Source organism: Sorex fumeus, unplaced genomic scaffold, assembly GCF_029834395.1.
Source record: "Sorex fumeus unplaced genomic scaffold, SorFum_2.1 ptg000129l, whole genome shotgun sequence".
Classification (NCBI taxonomy): domain Eukaryota; kingdom Metazoa; phylum Chordata; class Mammalia; order Eulipotyphla; family Soricidae; genus Sorex; species Sorex fumeus.
The window spans coordinates 17,418,851-17,432,284 of record NW_026606186.1 but is presented as its reverse complement, the minus strand read 5'-3'; the positions used below and the strand labels follow the sequence as shown (position 1 = coordinate 17,432,284).

At 57.7% G+C, this 13,434-nt stretch overlaps 1 protein-coding gene across 1 annotated transcript in view; it reads right to left on the bottom strand.

Moving 5' to 3' along the window:
- AKNA (AT-hook transcription factor) overlaps positions 1–13,434 on the bottom strand; it is a 60,748-nt gene that overhangs the window by 42,508 nt on the left and 4,806 nt on the right. Inside the window, 1 exon segment of the mRNA XM_056138591.1 lies at positions 1,332–1,723. Coding sequence (XP_055994566.1) covers positions 1,332–1,605 — 274 coding nt within the window. The 5' untranslated portion in view covers positions 1,606–1,723.

The following is a 13,434-nucleotide window of genomic DNA, read 5'->3' as shown; positions in this document are numbered from 1 at the left end:
ACCCTCCCCAGACTGCATGCTTTGGTTCTTTCTGCATCTGATAATGATGATGCATTGAATGAAAACGCCAGGAAGAAAAACAATAAGCAAGTAAACAGTGGGCACAGCCAGTGGACCTAGCAATTTAAATGACAGAGGTCACCATCAAATCAAGTGCGCCCAGGTAGATGAACCATTTTCTATCTGTACTTGCAAAAACTAGGAATGGCCTAGAAGCCCAGCTGCCGGGAGAACACTCATGCTGGGGAATTCCCCTGCAGGCCCTGGGAGCGGCTTGGGAAGGGCTGGGAAAGTTTGTGTCTATTCTGAGACAAGAGAGCTGGTTTCAGTTGGTCAGACCCTTCCCTCGCTCCTACTACATTTGCAGACATATGTAGCAAAGAAGATCTGGCTTGCCATTTACAGCATTTCCTTTCTGGAGTTTTTGCGATCAAAAGTATTACTTATTGTAATTTAAACCTTTAAAGTTTCGGGGCTGGAGCAATAGCACAGTGGGTAGGGCATTTGCCTTGCATGAGGCCAACCTGGGTTCGATTTCCAGCATCTCATATGGTCCCCCGAGCACCGCCAGGAGTGATTCCTGAGCGCATGAGCCAGGAGTAACCCCCGAGCATCACTGGGTGTGACCCAAAAAGCAAAAAAAATCTTTACAGTTTCTATTTCTGTTTTTGGGGGCTATAGGCAGTAATGCTGAGTGCTACTCTCGGCTCAGTGCTCAGGGGCTCGCTCCTGACAGTGCTTGGGGGAATGAGCGATGCCAGGGCTTCACACAGGCCGGGTACAGTGCTCAACCTCTGAGTCACAGCCCCTAAATCTTGAACATTTTTTTAAGTGAAACACTTTTATAGATGATTTTTGTTTGTTTTTGGTGGTTAGTTTGGAGCCACATCTGGCTGTCCTTAGGGGTTACTCCGGGCTCTGCTCAGAGATCACTCCTGGCGGGCTTAGGGACCATATGGGATGCCTGGAATCGAACCCATGTCAGCCCCATGCAAGGCAAGCACCCTCCCTGCTGTCCTATCTCTCCAGCCCGTGACGATTATTTTCAAATTCTAAAAGGCCCTGGAGGGCTGGAGTGATAGCATAGCAGGTAGGGCATTCACCTTGCATATGGCTGACCCGGGTTCGATCACCAGCATCCCATATGGTCCCCTGAGCACCGCCAGGAGTGATTCCTGAGTGCACAGCCAGGAGTTGCCCCTGAGTATCGCCGAGTGTGACCAAAAATAAATAAATAAATAAATAATATAAAAATAAAATGCTCTCGAGTTGCCCACCTCCCACTAGAAGGTAGGGGTTGGGGGACAGCATGGGGGTGGCAGGGGACTCACCCTCTCCCGTGTACTCTCCTGGTTCGGAGTCCGGGGATGCATCGGGCTGCGGGTCCGGGGACCACTCCAGAGGCTGCAGGTGCTGCTGGGCGCGGTGGAAGTCCTGCAGGAGCTCAGGGCTGGCGGCACTGAGGAGGGGCCCCTCTTCCTCCCAGCTGCCTGGGCCAGTCGGGTCCGCAACCGTCCCGGCCTCTGCCCAGGCCCAGCGCCGCCGCCTGGATCTCTTCCCCAGGCCCGGCTCAGCCCAGCGGACCTCCGCGCCTGAGCTGGCCATGGGGCCTGGCCTGGCCTGCGTTTCACCGGAGCCACCTCATCTTCAGGGGACACAGCTGCCACCGCAGCCGCCGGAGTCACTGCTGGCTCCTCTCAGCTCCTGCCATCCCGCCTGGGACCTGTCAGGGACAGAGTCGAGGAATGATGTTAATGTTAGACACACACACACACACAGAGTAACATCAGACAGCTTCAACCCATTAAAGCCATGCCACCTTGAGCAAGTTGTTCCACCTCTCAGAGTGTCGAAGGTTAATGCATTCGTCCCCTCCTTCCTACCAAGTAAAAGTTCTAGCAGGAGCTCAGGAACCACACACACACACACACACACACACACAGTAACATCAGACAGCTTCAACCCATTAAAGCCATGCCACCTTGAGCAAGTTGTTCCACCTCTCAGAGTGTCGAAGGTTAATGCATTCGTCCCCTCCTTCCTACCAAGTAAAAGTTCTAGCAGGAGCTCAGGAACCACACACACACACACACACACACACACACACACACACACACACAGTAACATCAGACGGCTTCAACCCATTAAAGCCATGCCACCTTGAGCAAGTTGTTCCACCTCTCAGAGTGTCGAAGGTTAATGCATTCGTCCCCTCCTTCCTACCAAGTAAAAGTTCTAGCAGGAGCTCAGGAACCACACACACACACACACACACACACACACAGTAACATCAGACAGCTTCAACCCATTAAAGCCATGCCACCTTGAGCAAGTTGTTCCACCTCTCAGAGTGTCGAAGGTTAATGCATTCGTCCCCTCCTTCCTACCAAGTAAAAGTTCTAGCAGGAGCTCAGGAACCACACACACACACACACACACACACACACACACACACACACACACACACAGTAACATCAGACGGCTTCAACCCATTAAAGCCATGCCACCTTGAGCAAGTTGTTCCACCTCTCAGAGTGTCGAAGGTTAATGCATTCGTCCCCTCCTTCCTACCAAGTAAAAGTTCTAGCAGGAGCTCAGGAACCACACACACACACACACACACACACACACACACACACACAGTAACATCAGACGGCTTCAACCCATTAAAGCCATGCCACCTTGAGCAAGTTGTTCCACCTCTCAGAGTGTCGAAGGTTAATGCATTCGTTCCCTCCTTCCTACCAAGTAAAAGTTCTAGCAGGAGCTCAGGAACCACACACACACACACACACACACACACACACACACACACACACAGTAACATCAGACGGCTTCAACCCATTAAAGCCATGCCACCTTGAGCAAGTTGTTCCACCTCTCAGAGTGTCGAAGGTTAATGCATTCGTCCCCTCCTTCCTACCAAGTAAAAGTTCTAGCAGGAGCTCAGGAACCACATACACACACACACACACACACACACACACACACACACACACTCACGCGCACACACACATACACACATGCACACACACACATATAAGCTCATGCATGTGCACATACATACACACACACACACATACACACAGTAACATCAGAGGGCTTCCTCCCCTTACCGCTGTGCCACCTTGGGCAAGTTGCTCCACCTCTCGGAGCCTCCACAGTAAAATCGTGATGAGTCCCCTCTCCGTACGCTGCTTTGTCAAGTGCCTTCAGACACAGGGTCAGGGGCCAGTGGTCCCTTCCGGGGCAGCCCCCGGTACTATGGGAGAGTTCAGACAAGGGCAGAGGAATGGTGAACAGAGCATCCAGAGCCTAGAAAAACTGAAACTGGGAATCTGGCCAACACTGCAGCCACTGGTGGTGACTCTGCTGACAGGGGTCCATGGGGGCCCCAGCAACCAGCCACCAAGGCTGCCACGACAGGTAGACCACGTAGACAACGCTGGGATTTGGGTGGGTTACAGGGTCACCAAGGTGAACCTCAAACCGTTAGACCCGGGGAAAGCAAGCAGAGGCAAAATTTCCTCTTAGGAGGATGCCCCTGAGAGGGCGGTTCTGCAGTGTGGGAGAAAGCTGGCTGGTGGGCCACGGGGGTGTGGGACGGAGGCGTGGGCAGGGACCACTGCAAGGCAGGGGTCTCCTTTTGGGGTGATTGGTGGCACCCTGAGCAGCAGAGGCGATGTTTTGTGAGATCGTGCCCTTCCGAGGTGTTGATTCTGCTCACTTCAAGCAAAACCACTCTGGGCGGGCGCAAGTTTGTAGGCCCAGAGCAGGGAGGAAGTGGTCTGGCCCCGGGAGGGGTGGGCGGGGCTGGGCGAGTCCGCAGCAAGTGTGAAGGAGGGGAGTGGCCAGGGCTGCAGGGGAAGTGGGAGAGCTCTGGGTTCTTGCTGGGGCAGCATGAAGGGGATCCCAGACAAGGAGGCACTCAGGGCTGCATCTAGAAGCTTCTCTCCGGTCGCCCTGCAGTGGCAGCAGCAGCCAGGGGAGGAGCCGGGCTGGGGAGAGCGGAAGGCTGGGGAAGGACCTGGGGAGACTCCTCCCTGTCTCCCTGCAGTGCTCCTCCTCTCCCTCCCTCTGCCCTCCGGAGCTCTACATATGGGAAATCGGTCCTGAGACCTACGGGGCCATCCGCAGGCAAGGTCAGGCTGGGGAAGAAGGTCCACCTGGCAGTGCCCCGCTCCCGCCTCCGCCCCAGCAAAAGCCCAGGCCTCCCGGGACAAACAAGTCTGCATTTGTCCCCGCAGCTTCCCGTGATCTGCAAGGCTGAGAACAGTCACCAGGCGGCTATTTCTAGACAGCGAGTCCCCTGGGGAATGGACCAGTCCCCGGATGCTGACACATCTTGGGGGCTGGGGAAGACCCTTCTCCCTGCTTGCTCCTTGGATCTGGGCTCGTGGGGAACACCATACACCACCCCCCCTCACGCCCCCACCCACTCTTCCTCTGCACCCCGGACCTGCACTCAATTTTCTCCACCCCGTGAATCTCGTCATGACCGTCCCCCCTTCCCTGGACTGCGTCCACTCCGCAGCCTGGGTTGGGAGCTTGGCTCACACACTGCCCATCTGCCCTCCCCTAGGCTCATGAGGAGGCCCCAGGAAAACACGTTGGCACAAGGGAAAACAAGCTCAGTCAGGAGGGTCCCGTACTCTCGGGCATTCTGCTTACAGACACACCACCCCTGGCATCTGCATGCACGAATACACGAGCTTGTCTTAGACCTCAAGGGGCTAGAGCCATAGCACATAAAGCAGGGAGGGCGCTGACCCTGCATGCGGCTGACCAGGGTTTGATCCCCAGCGCCTCACATGGTCCCCCAAGTCCACCAGGAATGAGTCAGGAGCCAGCCCTGAGCATAGCCAGGTGTCGCTCCCATGAACTATGTCCCTCCCCCCCAAAAAAAGTCCCCCTTCCCTGAGATGAGTATATTAAAAGCTGTAAAAGGAAGTCTGCCCAAGGAAAAGTCTGATCCTTGTACCCCATGCCCTCCGAGAAGGGCCCCGGATGCCCTTAGCAAGCCCTGCTGGGGGCCCTGAAGCTTGAGAGCTCTTGAGAGTCCTCTGAGGATACAGGCTCCTAGGTTTACCCGACGAGAGCTGGGCCAGAGAGATGGGACAGCAGGTGGGTGCTTGCCTTGCATGTGGCCAGCTCAGGTTCAACCCCGGGCACCATATATGGTCCCGAGTCTTGTGAGGAATGATCCCTGAACACAAAACCAGGAGTCGGCCCTGTGACCCATAAGCAAGCTGGGTGTGACCCAAAATTTGAGAGAAAGACAGAGACAGAGAAACAGAGAGACAGAGAAACAAAGAGATCCAGAGGCCTTATTACAGGGCCCTGAGATTTGCATTTTATTTGGGGGGAGGGGTCTCTCCAACAGTGCTCAGGAGCCTTTCCAGATGATACTCAACCCAATAGTACGAGTTTGGTTCTCAGGCCAGAGTTGCTGAGGGCCGCCTGGTCCACACTGGCAGTGCCCAGGTGCCACAGGGGCACACCAGCCTATTGCATCATCTTCCTAGTCAAGAATATGCATTCCTTTATTTTCAGGGAATCCCCCAATGAGGAGATCGGGAAGCCGAGGGGACCTTCTGGAGATCCTGGGTCATGCAGGTTGGCAGTTCCATGGGAGACCTGAGCCCTGTGGTGCTGAGGATCAGGTTGACCATCCTGGTGGTGTTCCGGGGGCCTGCAGGGCCACACCTGATGTTTGGGGACTTTGAGGTGCCAGGATGAAACCAAGGTCTGCTGCAGGCCAGGCAAGCACTTAACCCCTGCACGGCCTCTCTGGGCTGAGAACCTAGTTTATTTGTTTTGTTTTTGTTGGTTTTTTGTTGTTGTTGTTTTGTTTTGTTTTGGGGCCAAACCTGGCGATGCCAGGGCTCACTCCTGGCTCTGTGCTCAGAAATCACTCCTGGCGGTGCTTAGGGGACCAGATGGGATTCCGGGGATCAAACCCGGGTTAGCTGCTTGCAAGACAAACACCCACTGTACTTTCACTCCAGCCCCTGTCTTTTTTAGTTTTCTATTTTGATTTTGGGGGCCACAGCTGGCTGTGCTCAGGGCTGACTCCTGTCTCTGTGCTCTAGGATCACTTCTGGTGGGCTCAGGGGACCATATGGGGTGCCAGGGACTGAATACATATTCTCGACTAGGGAGATGGTACCAAGGTCTGGAGCATCCCACGGCACCTGGGCACTGCCAGTGTGGCCCTGGAAGCTCCTGGCACCACCGCCAAGCAAATGCCCTACCCTTGCACTATTGTTCCAGTCCCAGCATCTACATTTTAAACCAACACCCCAGGTGAGACCCCCTGACATGCTGCCCAGGTCTCTGGGTCCTGCGAAGCCACAGGTAAGGCTGGTGTTTTGTGTCTTCTGAGAAATCTCCTTTTCCTCTTGTCAGGCCAGGGAGCAGTGGGCCCCATCAGAGGCCTCTGGGGGCCAAAGAGGAACATCTGCCTCCAGGGATGACTCAGGCACCACAGAGAAACCCCACCGCGACCAAAGACAGAGGCAGCTTGCACGCCCAGGGCTCCCCACAGCAGTGACCTTCTCCTGAGCCAGGCTCTGGGGCCACACTCCTGTCATGCTCTGGCCTGGGGAGAGGGAGCACACACACACACACACACACACACACACACACACTGGCCACGGGGAGAGGCGTGGGCTGGACATCTGGAGGCCTGGCTGCACTGCACCCAGGGACCCACTGGGCAGCCATGTCCTAGGAATAGCCGTAAAGGCTTCTTGGTTTTGCATTTGCCTTCATAAGAGGTCCTCCCTGTGAGTTTGGCCTGGGAGGGTGGGGGAGGTGGGGCAGGGAGGGGCTAAGGGGACTTTTCTGGGGTGACTTGTTGGCTTCTGAGGGTAAAAGTCTGAAACTGCAAAGCCCACTTCCTCCCCAGGGTCCCCTTTGACCGTTTCCTGTGAACGCTGACAAGAAAAAAAAAAGAAAATGCCAGTAATGATGTTTGAGGCCTGGTTCTGTACTGCGTGGCTGTTTCCATGAACTAAGCAGTGTTAGGTGAGAACCCAGTGGGTGCGAAGTGACTTTTAAAAACCTACAATAGGGCTGGAGAGAGAGAGTACCGGGGACTAAGGCATTTTCCTTGCACGTGGCCAACTCGGGTTCCATCCCTGGCACTGCACAGGGTCCCCTGAGCATTACCAGGAGTGATCCCTGAGCACAGAACCAGGAGTAAGTCCGAGGCAGCACCGAGTATGGACCCTAAACTAGAACAAAACAATGACAGGCGCTGGGGCCAGGGAGCATGCTCTGCCCACATGCTGGACCTATCCCTGCCTGATGCAGAAGACACCCTAGGCAGCAGTGGAGAGAGGGAAGGGACAGTGTGTGTGTGTGTGTGTGTGTGTGTGTGTGTGTGTGTGTGTGTGCTGGGAGTTCAGGTCAGGAGAGTTCCGGGAGCAAACACGGGTGTAGTGTAACCCTGCTGGGACCCTGTGCCACAAGGTCCAAGCCACACCCATCCCACCCTTAGGACTGGTTAGTTGAGTACCAGGAGGAGTGACCCCAGGACCCCTGAACACTGCGTGGAAGCCCTTTCGATGCCCCCCCCAACACTATCCACACACCATTCATCCATACACATCACACACATACCCCATCCACACACCATCCACACAGATACCACACACACGGCATGCGTGCATACACACACACACCACAAACACACACACACACAATCACCCACACTCTCATTCTACAACAGGGCTGGGGTACACAGCCCAAAGGGGTGGAGGAGCACATGCCTTGCAGGCCCGAGGCCCCAAGTTCGTCACCCAGCACCACATGTCCTGCCCCAGCACCATGGGACAGCTCTAGGCCACCCCAGCACCACTCAGGACAAGCACCACCTTTCAGCTGAGCACTGACCATCAGCCCACACAGCCGAGCAGGGCACTAAGAGTGGCCCCGGGGCACCTGAGCAGCCAGAGACAATCCAGCCAACCAACCAACCACCTCCTACCAGTGCCAGAACCCAGGGCACAGTACAGCAGACACGAGCCAAACATTTCAACTTACTTTCCTCTTTTGTTGGCTCTTGGGCCACACCTGGCTGTGCTCAGGGCTTTCTCCTGGCTCTGTGTTCAGGGGTCACTCCAGGCCGGCTCAGGGAACCACATATGGTGACGGAACTTGAACCCGGGTTGGCGGCTTTCAAGACAAGCGCGCTGCCTACTGTGCTCTCTCAGGCCCCAGAATCAGGCTTTCAAGTGAGGTGCAGCAGCGTGAGGGGCGGTGCTGGGATCGAAACCCAGGTCTCAGAAGAAGCATATGGCTCTGCCACTGAGCCTGTCCCAGCAGACAGGGCTGCGGCGGGGAGCCTGCAGTCGGGCCGAGAGATGGAGAGCACTGCAGGGGGGCAGGGAGGACGCTCCCAGCAGAGGAAACCACACAGGTATCATATCAAGAGAGGAGCTTGCCGAGAGGCCTGGGCGGGGACCCTGGCGCGGCAGCTGAAGGCAGGGCCTGATTCCGGCAGCCACCCCAGGGCAGCAGTGGGGAGAGATAAGGGCCACGTGTGTGTGTGTGTGTGTGTGTGTGTGTGTGTGTGTGTGTACATGCATGTGCCAGGAGTTCAGGTCAGGAGAGTCCCAGGTGCACAAGTGGCGCTAGACCCATTAGGAGGCAATGAAATTTCCTCCTTCCATCTTTGAAGTGGCAGGGCGCTTGTCTTAATGCACACACACTCACACACACACCACAAACACACACACACACACACACACACACACACACACACACCACAGCCTGCCTCTGGACCTCTCAAAACTCTCCGTGCCTCAGGGGTCTCTTTCTCCAATCCCCGAGGCCTGGATCACCCCCAGGGCTGCTCTGGCGCCCTCAGAGGCTCCAGCACCAAGGACCCTTCTCCTTGAGGCTCCCCTTTTCCTCGGGCACCCTCAAAAGCCCCTTCCCATACAGCCAGGGCTATCCCAGCTGCTGCCCGCTCCCGGCCCGGCGTTGACTTCTCCCAGGAGGGGCACAGAGCTGAGGAGGGGCAGCGGGCAACTCCCCTAAGCCCTCTCGGCTGGCCTGGAAGTGTGGGTGCAGTTGTGGAGGGGGGGGCAGAAGAAGGTGTGCTGTGGGGCTCAGAGTGCTTCACTGGACCATCATCCCCCCCCCCCCCCCAGCAGCTGGCAGGGGTCCTAATTAGGACCTCATGTCCTAAGGGATGGAGCGATAGCACAGCAGGTAGGCGTTTGCCTTGCATGCGGCCAACACAGGGGACCGACTGAGTTCAATTCCTCCGGACAGCCTGGCAAGCTCCTGAGAGTATCCCGCCCGCACGGCAGAGACTAGCAAGTTCCCCGTGACATATTTGATATGCCAAACACAGTAACAAATCTCACAACGTTACTGGGCCCGCTCAAGCAAATCAATGAACAACAACGGGAGGACAGTGACAGTGACAGCCCTAAGGGGTCCTGCCGCTGGAAGCCTGTCCCCCTGGCCAATTGGGACGTGCTACCCCAGCACCCCAGAAGCAGGCAGCGAGAAAGAAGTGAGGCAGCTTGTAAGAATTAAACTAGGGAGTTGGGGGGCTTTGTCCAGTCAGCTGGAACGAACACCTTTGGCTTCTCTTTAGCCCCTCCAGGGCAGATGGGGAGACTGGACTCCCATCTGCCCATCCACAGCTGCCCATGCTCTGGTCCCCCACGCGTGCATTGTGCCTCAGCACCACACAAATACACACACGCACACATACTCACGCACACAACCCTAAGGCTAGCCTTGCCTGCGCAGATGAGCACAGCCCAGAACAGAGAGGCCAGCGCTGGCCAGTGGGCAGCGGAGACCAGAATCAGAGCTGGGGGCTGGAGTCCAGCAACCCCCCCCCCCACTTTCCCCCGCCCCCACCGAAGTTGGACTAAACCCGCCCCCGATCAGTCCCCCGCCCCCACACTGGGTGCTGGGGGCCGGGCCAACTTCCTGCCTGGGCTGGTCCAGCCGTCCAGCCCTGAAGGTGCCCGAGGCTGGGACTGGCCAGGCGAGCCGAAGGGCGGCGGCTCCCCACCCCCACCGCAGTCCCGTACCTCTCCCGGGCGCCTCCTCCACGCTGCCGGCCCGGGCTCCGGGGACCCGCCCGCGCGCGCTCTTTGTTGCAGACCTGGGCAGCCCCCTGCCTCCAAGGCTCCCTGGCCCGCATCCAGGCCGCTCTGCCAGCCCGAGCCCCTGCGCACAGACAAGCATCGCTCCCCACCTCTCCCCGCCCCGCGCTGTGGCCACGCCGCCTGGGCAGGAAGCGCCCGGCCTGATTTCCTACAAGTGTTTGTCAGAGGGAGGGGGTTGGTCTGCCCGCAGAGGGAGGCCCAGCCGAGCGCCTTAACCCCTTGCGGGCCTTCTGCACGCTGGAAAGGACTCTGGGGACTTCAGGGGCTGGGACCGCTCAGTCCAGCACCGATGGGGAAGGAGGTCCACAGCAGGTGAGGGCCCGGCCAGGTCACCCTGGATGCGATTCTGGAAGGGCACGCCCTTGCCTGCTCACCCACCTGCAACCTCAGCCCTCTGGACTTTTTTCCTCTCTGCGTAGTAGCTTCTCTCTGACTTGTTTCTGGCTGAGCTCCCTGCTTTGCACCTCTGCCTGAGCGCACTTGCTTAAAACCCTTTCAGCCCTGGGCTGGAGTGCTAGCAGGGTGGGTAGGACGTTTGCTTTGCACACGGCAACCGGGGTTCAATTCACAGCATCCCATATGGTCCCAGTCCCCCGAGCACCAACCAGGCGTGACCCAAAAAGCAAAAAACAGACAAAAACAAAACCCTTTCAGCCCTGATCCATCCGTCCCACTGACAATCTGTAACCAGCATCTCACGGAGGCTCAGGGAGGCTGCGAGGATTCCTGCCATCGCACCCCTTCTCTGTGCGCCAAGCTGTTCTTGCAGCTGGGGGCGGGGGGGTGGGGGGGTTCAGCGCCAAGCAGGGACGGGTTGGGGTGGGATTGAGGGAATTAGCAGAGCCAGGGAGATAGATGCTTGCTGCTCTCAGGGATCATCAGAGGGTAAACAGGTCCCAGTTCCCTCCTGCAGTTTATTAATTCCACAGATCTCCACTAAGCACCTACTGTGTGCAGGCGACTGCACCGGATGCTGGGATACAGCACAATGCAGCCCCGCCCCCTGCCCTGTCCCACTCAGCTCTGCAGCCCTGCCCCCTGCCCTGTCCCACTCAGCTCTGAAGCCCCGCCCCCAGCTCTGAAGCCCCGCCCCTGCCCTGTAGCTCCGCCCCCTTTCTGTCTCCCCCCCCCCCCTCAATCCCCCCAGGTCTGCAGCCCCATCCCTGCACTGCCCCCCTTCTCCCCTACCCCACCCAGCTCTCCTTCCTGCAGGCCCGTGGCTGTGAGGCTTCTCTTCTCCCGGCTTCCTCAATCTCTGTCTCCGCAGATCAGAGCCTCAAATCCTGTAAATCCGGCCTCTAAAGCAGGGCCCGGAGCCCTGAGGGGAAGGTGGCAGAGGCCTAGCCGGAAGAACTCTAGGAGCCCTTCATCCCATCCCGCCCCTCCCTGCCTTCGCCCCACAAACCCCACAATGAATACGGGGCAGAGCCAAACCCCAGTGAGCCTCCTCGTGCCAGCTCCGGCGGGCGCCCATATGGGCCATTGTGTGAGGGGCGGGCACCCCTGACATGCGTCCCTCCCTTCCCTCTCCCCCTGCTCATTAGCCCAGGCAGCCCCGCCATCAGCCAGCCCCCTGGCCTCTGCATAACCCCAAACCCAGCTTGGGGGCGGCAGCTGCTGACATCAGGAAAGCAGACCCCCCCAACACACATACACACACTCTCTCTCTCTCTCTCTCTCTCTGCAGCCCTGCCGCCCACCCCTCTCCCAGCCTTCCCCTCCCACCACCCCATCTCCACCCACAGGGCCAAATTCCATGGAACACAGCAACAGACCTCAGGTTACCCATCCTACCTCACTCCTGCCCCCTAAACTACTGGCCCAGCTCACTCGAGGTGTGCCTGAACGGACCACCTAAGCCAACATCCCTCAGCTATTTGACCTATGTACTTAAGTTTTGGTTTGGGGGCTCCACCCAGCAGTGCTCAGGGATTACTCATGCAGCAGTGCTCAGGGCTTACTCCTGGCTCTGTGCTCATGGGCCCCATGGGGTGCTGGGGATGGAAAAGGTTGACCAGGTACAAAGCAAGCGCTTTACCCCCTTTACCCAAGAGCTTTATAGCTTTCTGGCCTGCTGAGTTTATCTCTTACATTTCGCCAGAATCTGGGTTATGTCAAGACCACAGCCTCCCCCCCGAAAGCTCCCAGGCCCCCCAGCTGTTCCCCCACACTGAGCTAAAAGGATCTTGGCTATTCAACAGAAGTTTCCAAACAGCCCCCTGGGCCTCAGCGGCTCTGCCCGCGGCCCCCCATGGCAAAGAATCTTTCTTTGGTGCCACCCCACACCTGGCGACAGGGAGCCCCAGCGACTGGGGATAAACGCGGTGGCATCGCCGCTACCACCTCCCCAGCTCTTTTAACTTCAGGCACCCCACAAGTCATGGGTGTGACCTAAGTGACGCGCGCATCTCTCTCCCAGACAGAGGGGGCAGCTGTCCACGCCAGGTCCTGGCCCACTGTCCAAGCTCCAAGGACACAGGCTGCACGGCCTACGGAGTAACCAGCCCAGTCACTCCTGCCTGGCTGTGGTCCTCACAATCCAGGGAGGCAGGTATGACACCTCCATGTTTCACCAGAGAGCCCAAAAGTCCAAGCAGGGTGAGCCCTGAGTTGGCAGAGGTGGCTCAGACTTGCAGAGAGGAGGGGCCTCCAGGGCCCCTCAGGCTAGGGCTGTACACAGACAGGCGAGCCGGGCCAGGCCCAGCTTCTGGCTCACTGCTGGATCCTGACTCTCAGTCTGTGCTCCCCGCTGGGAGGGCAATGTGCTCCAGGGACCACGTGTGGTGCCAAGCATCCAACCAGTATGCAGCAAGCCGGGCTTGCCCCTGAGCTAGCTCCCCTGGGGCCCACCTTTGCATTTTCCACCTCCCCACCCACTCCAGTGAGCACCTAAGAACAGCCATGGGGATTGGGCAGGGTGGGAATATTTACAAGCAACACACACAACAAACACACAACACACACACAAAACAAACACACAACACACACAACATACAACACACACAACACACACACGCAAAAGCAACCAAGGCTGGCTTCTTTGCCAGACTTCCTCAGAGAGAGTTCAGGGGGTCCAACCTTTGGCCACTGCCGATACACCACCCCCCCTAGCCCCTGGGCCTTACTACTTTCACTCCACATGGGCTATTCTCCCCACTTTCTCCATCCTCCCCCACTCTCCTGCCTGAGCCCGAAGAGCCGATCTGGATGAGTCCCACGGCAGAGACCAGGGACCAAACTGTCTCCTTCCCACGATATTCTGAGCCCTGCTCCCAGGGAGGGGGAGGGGTGG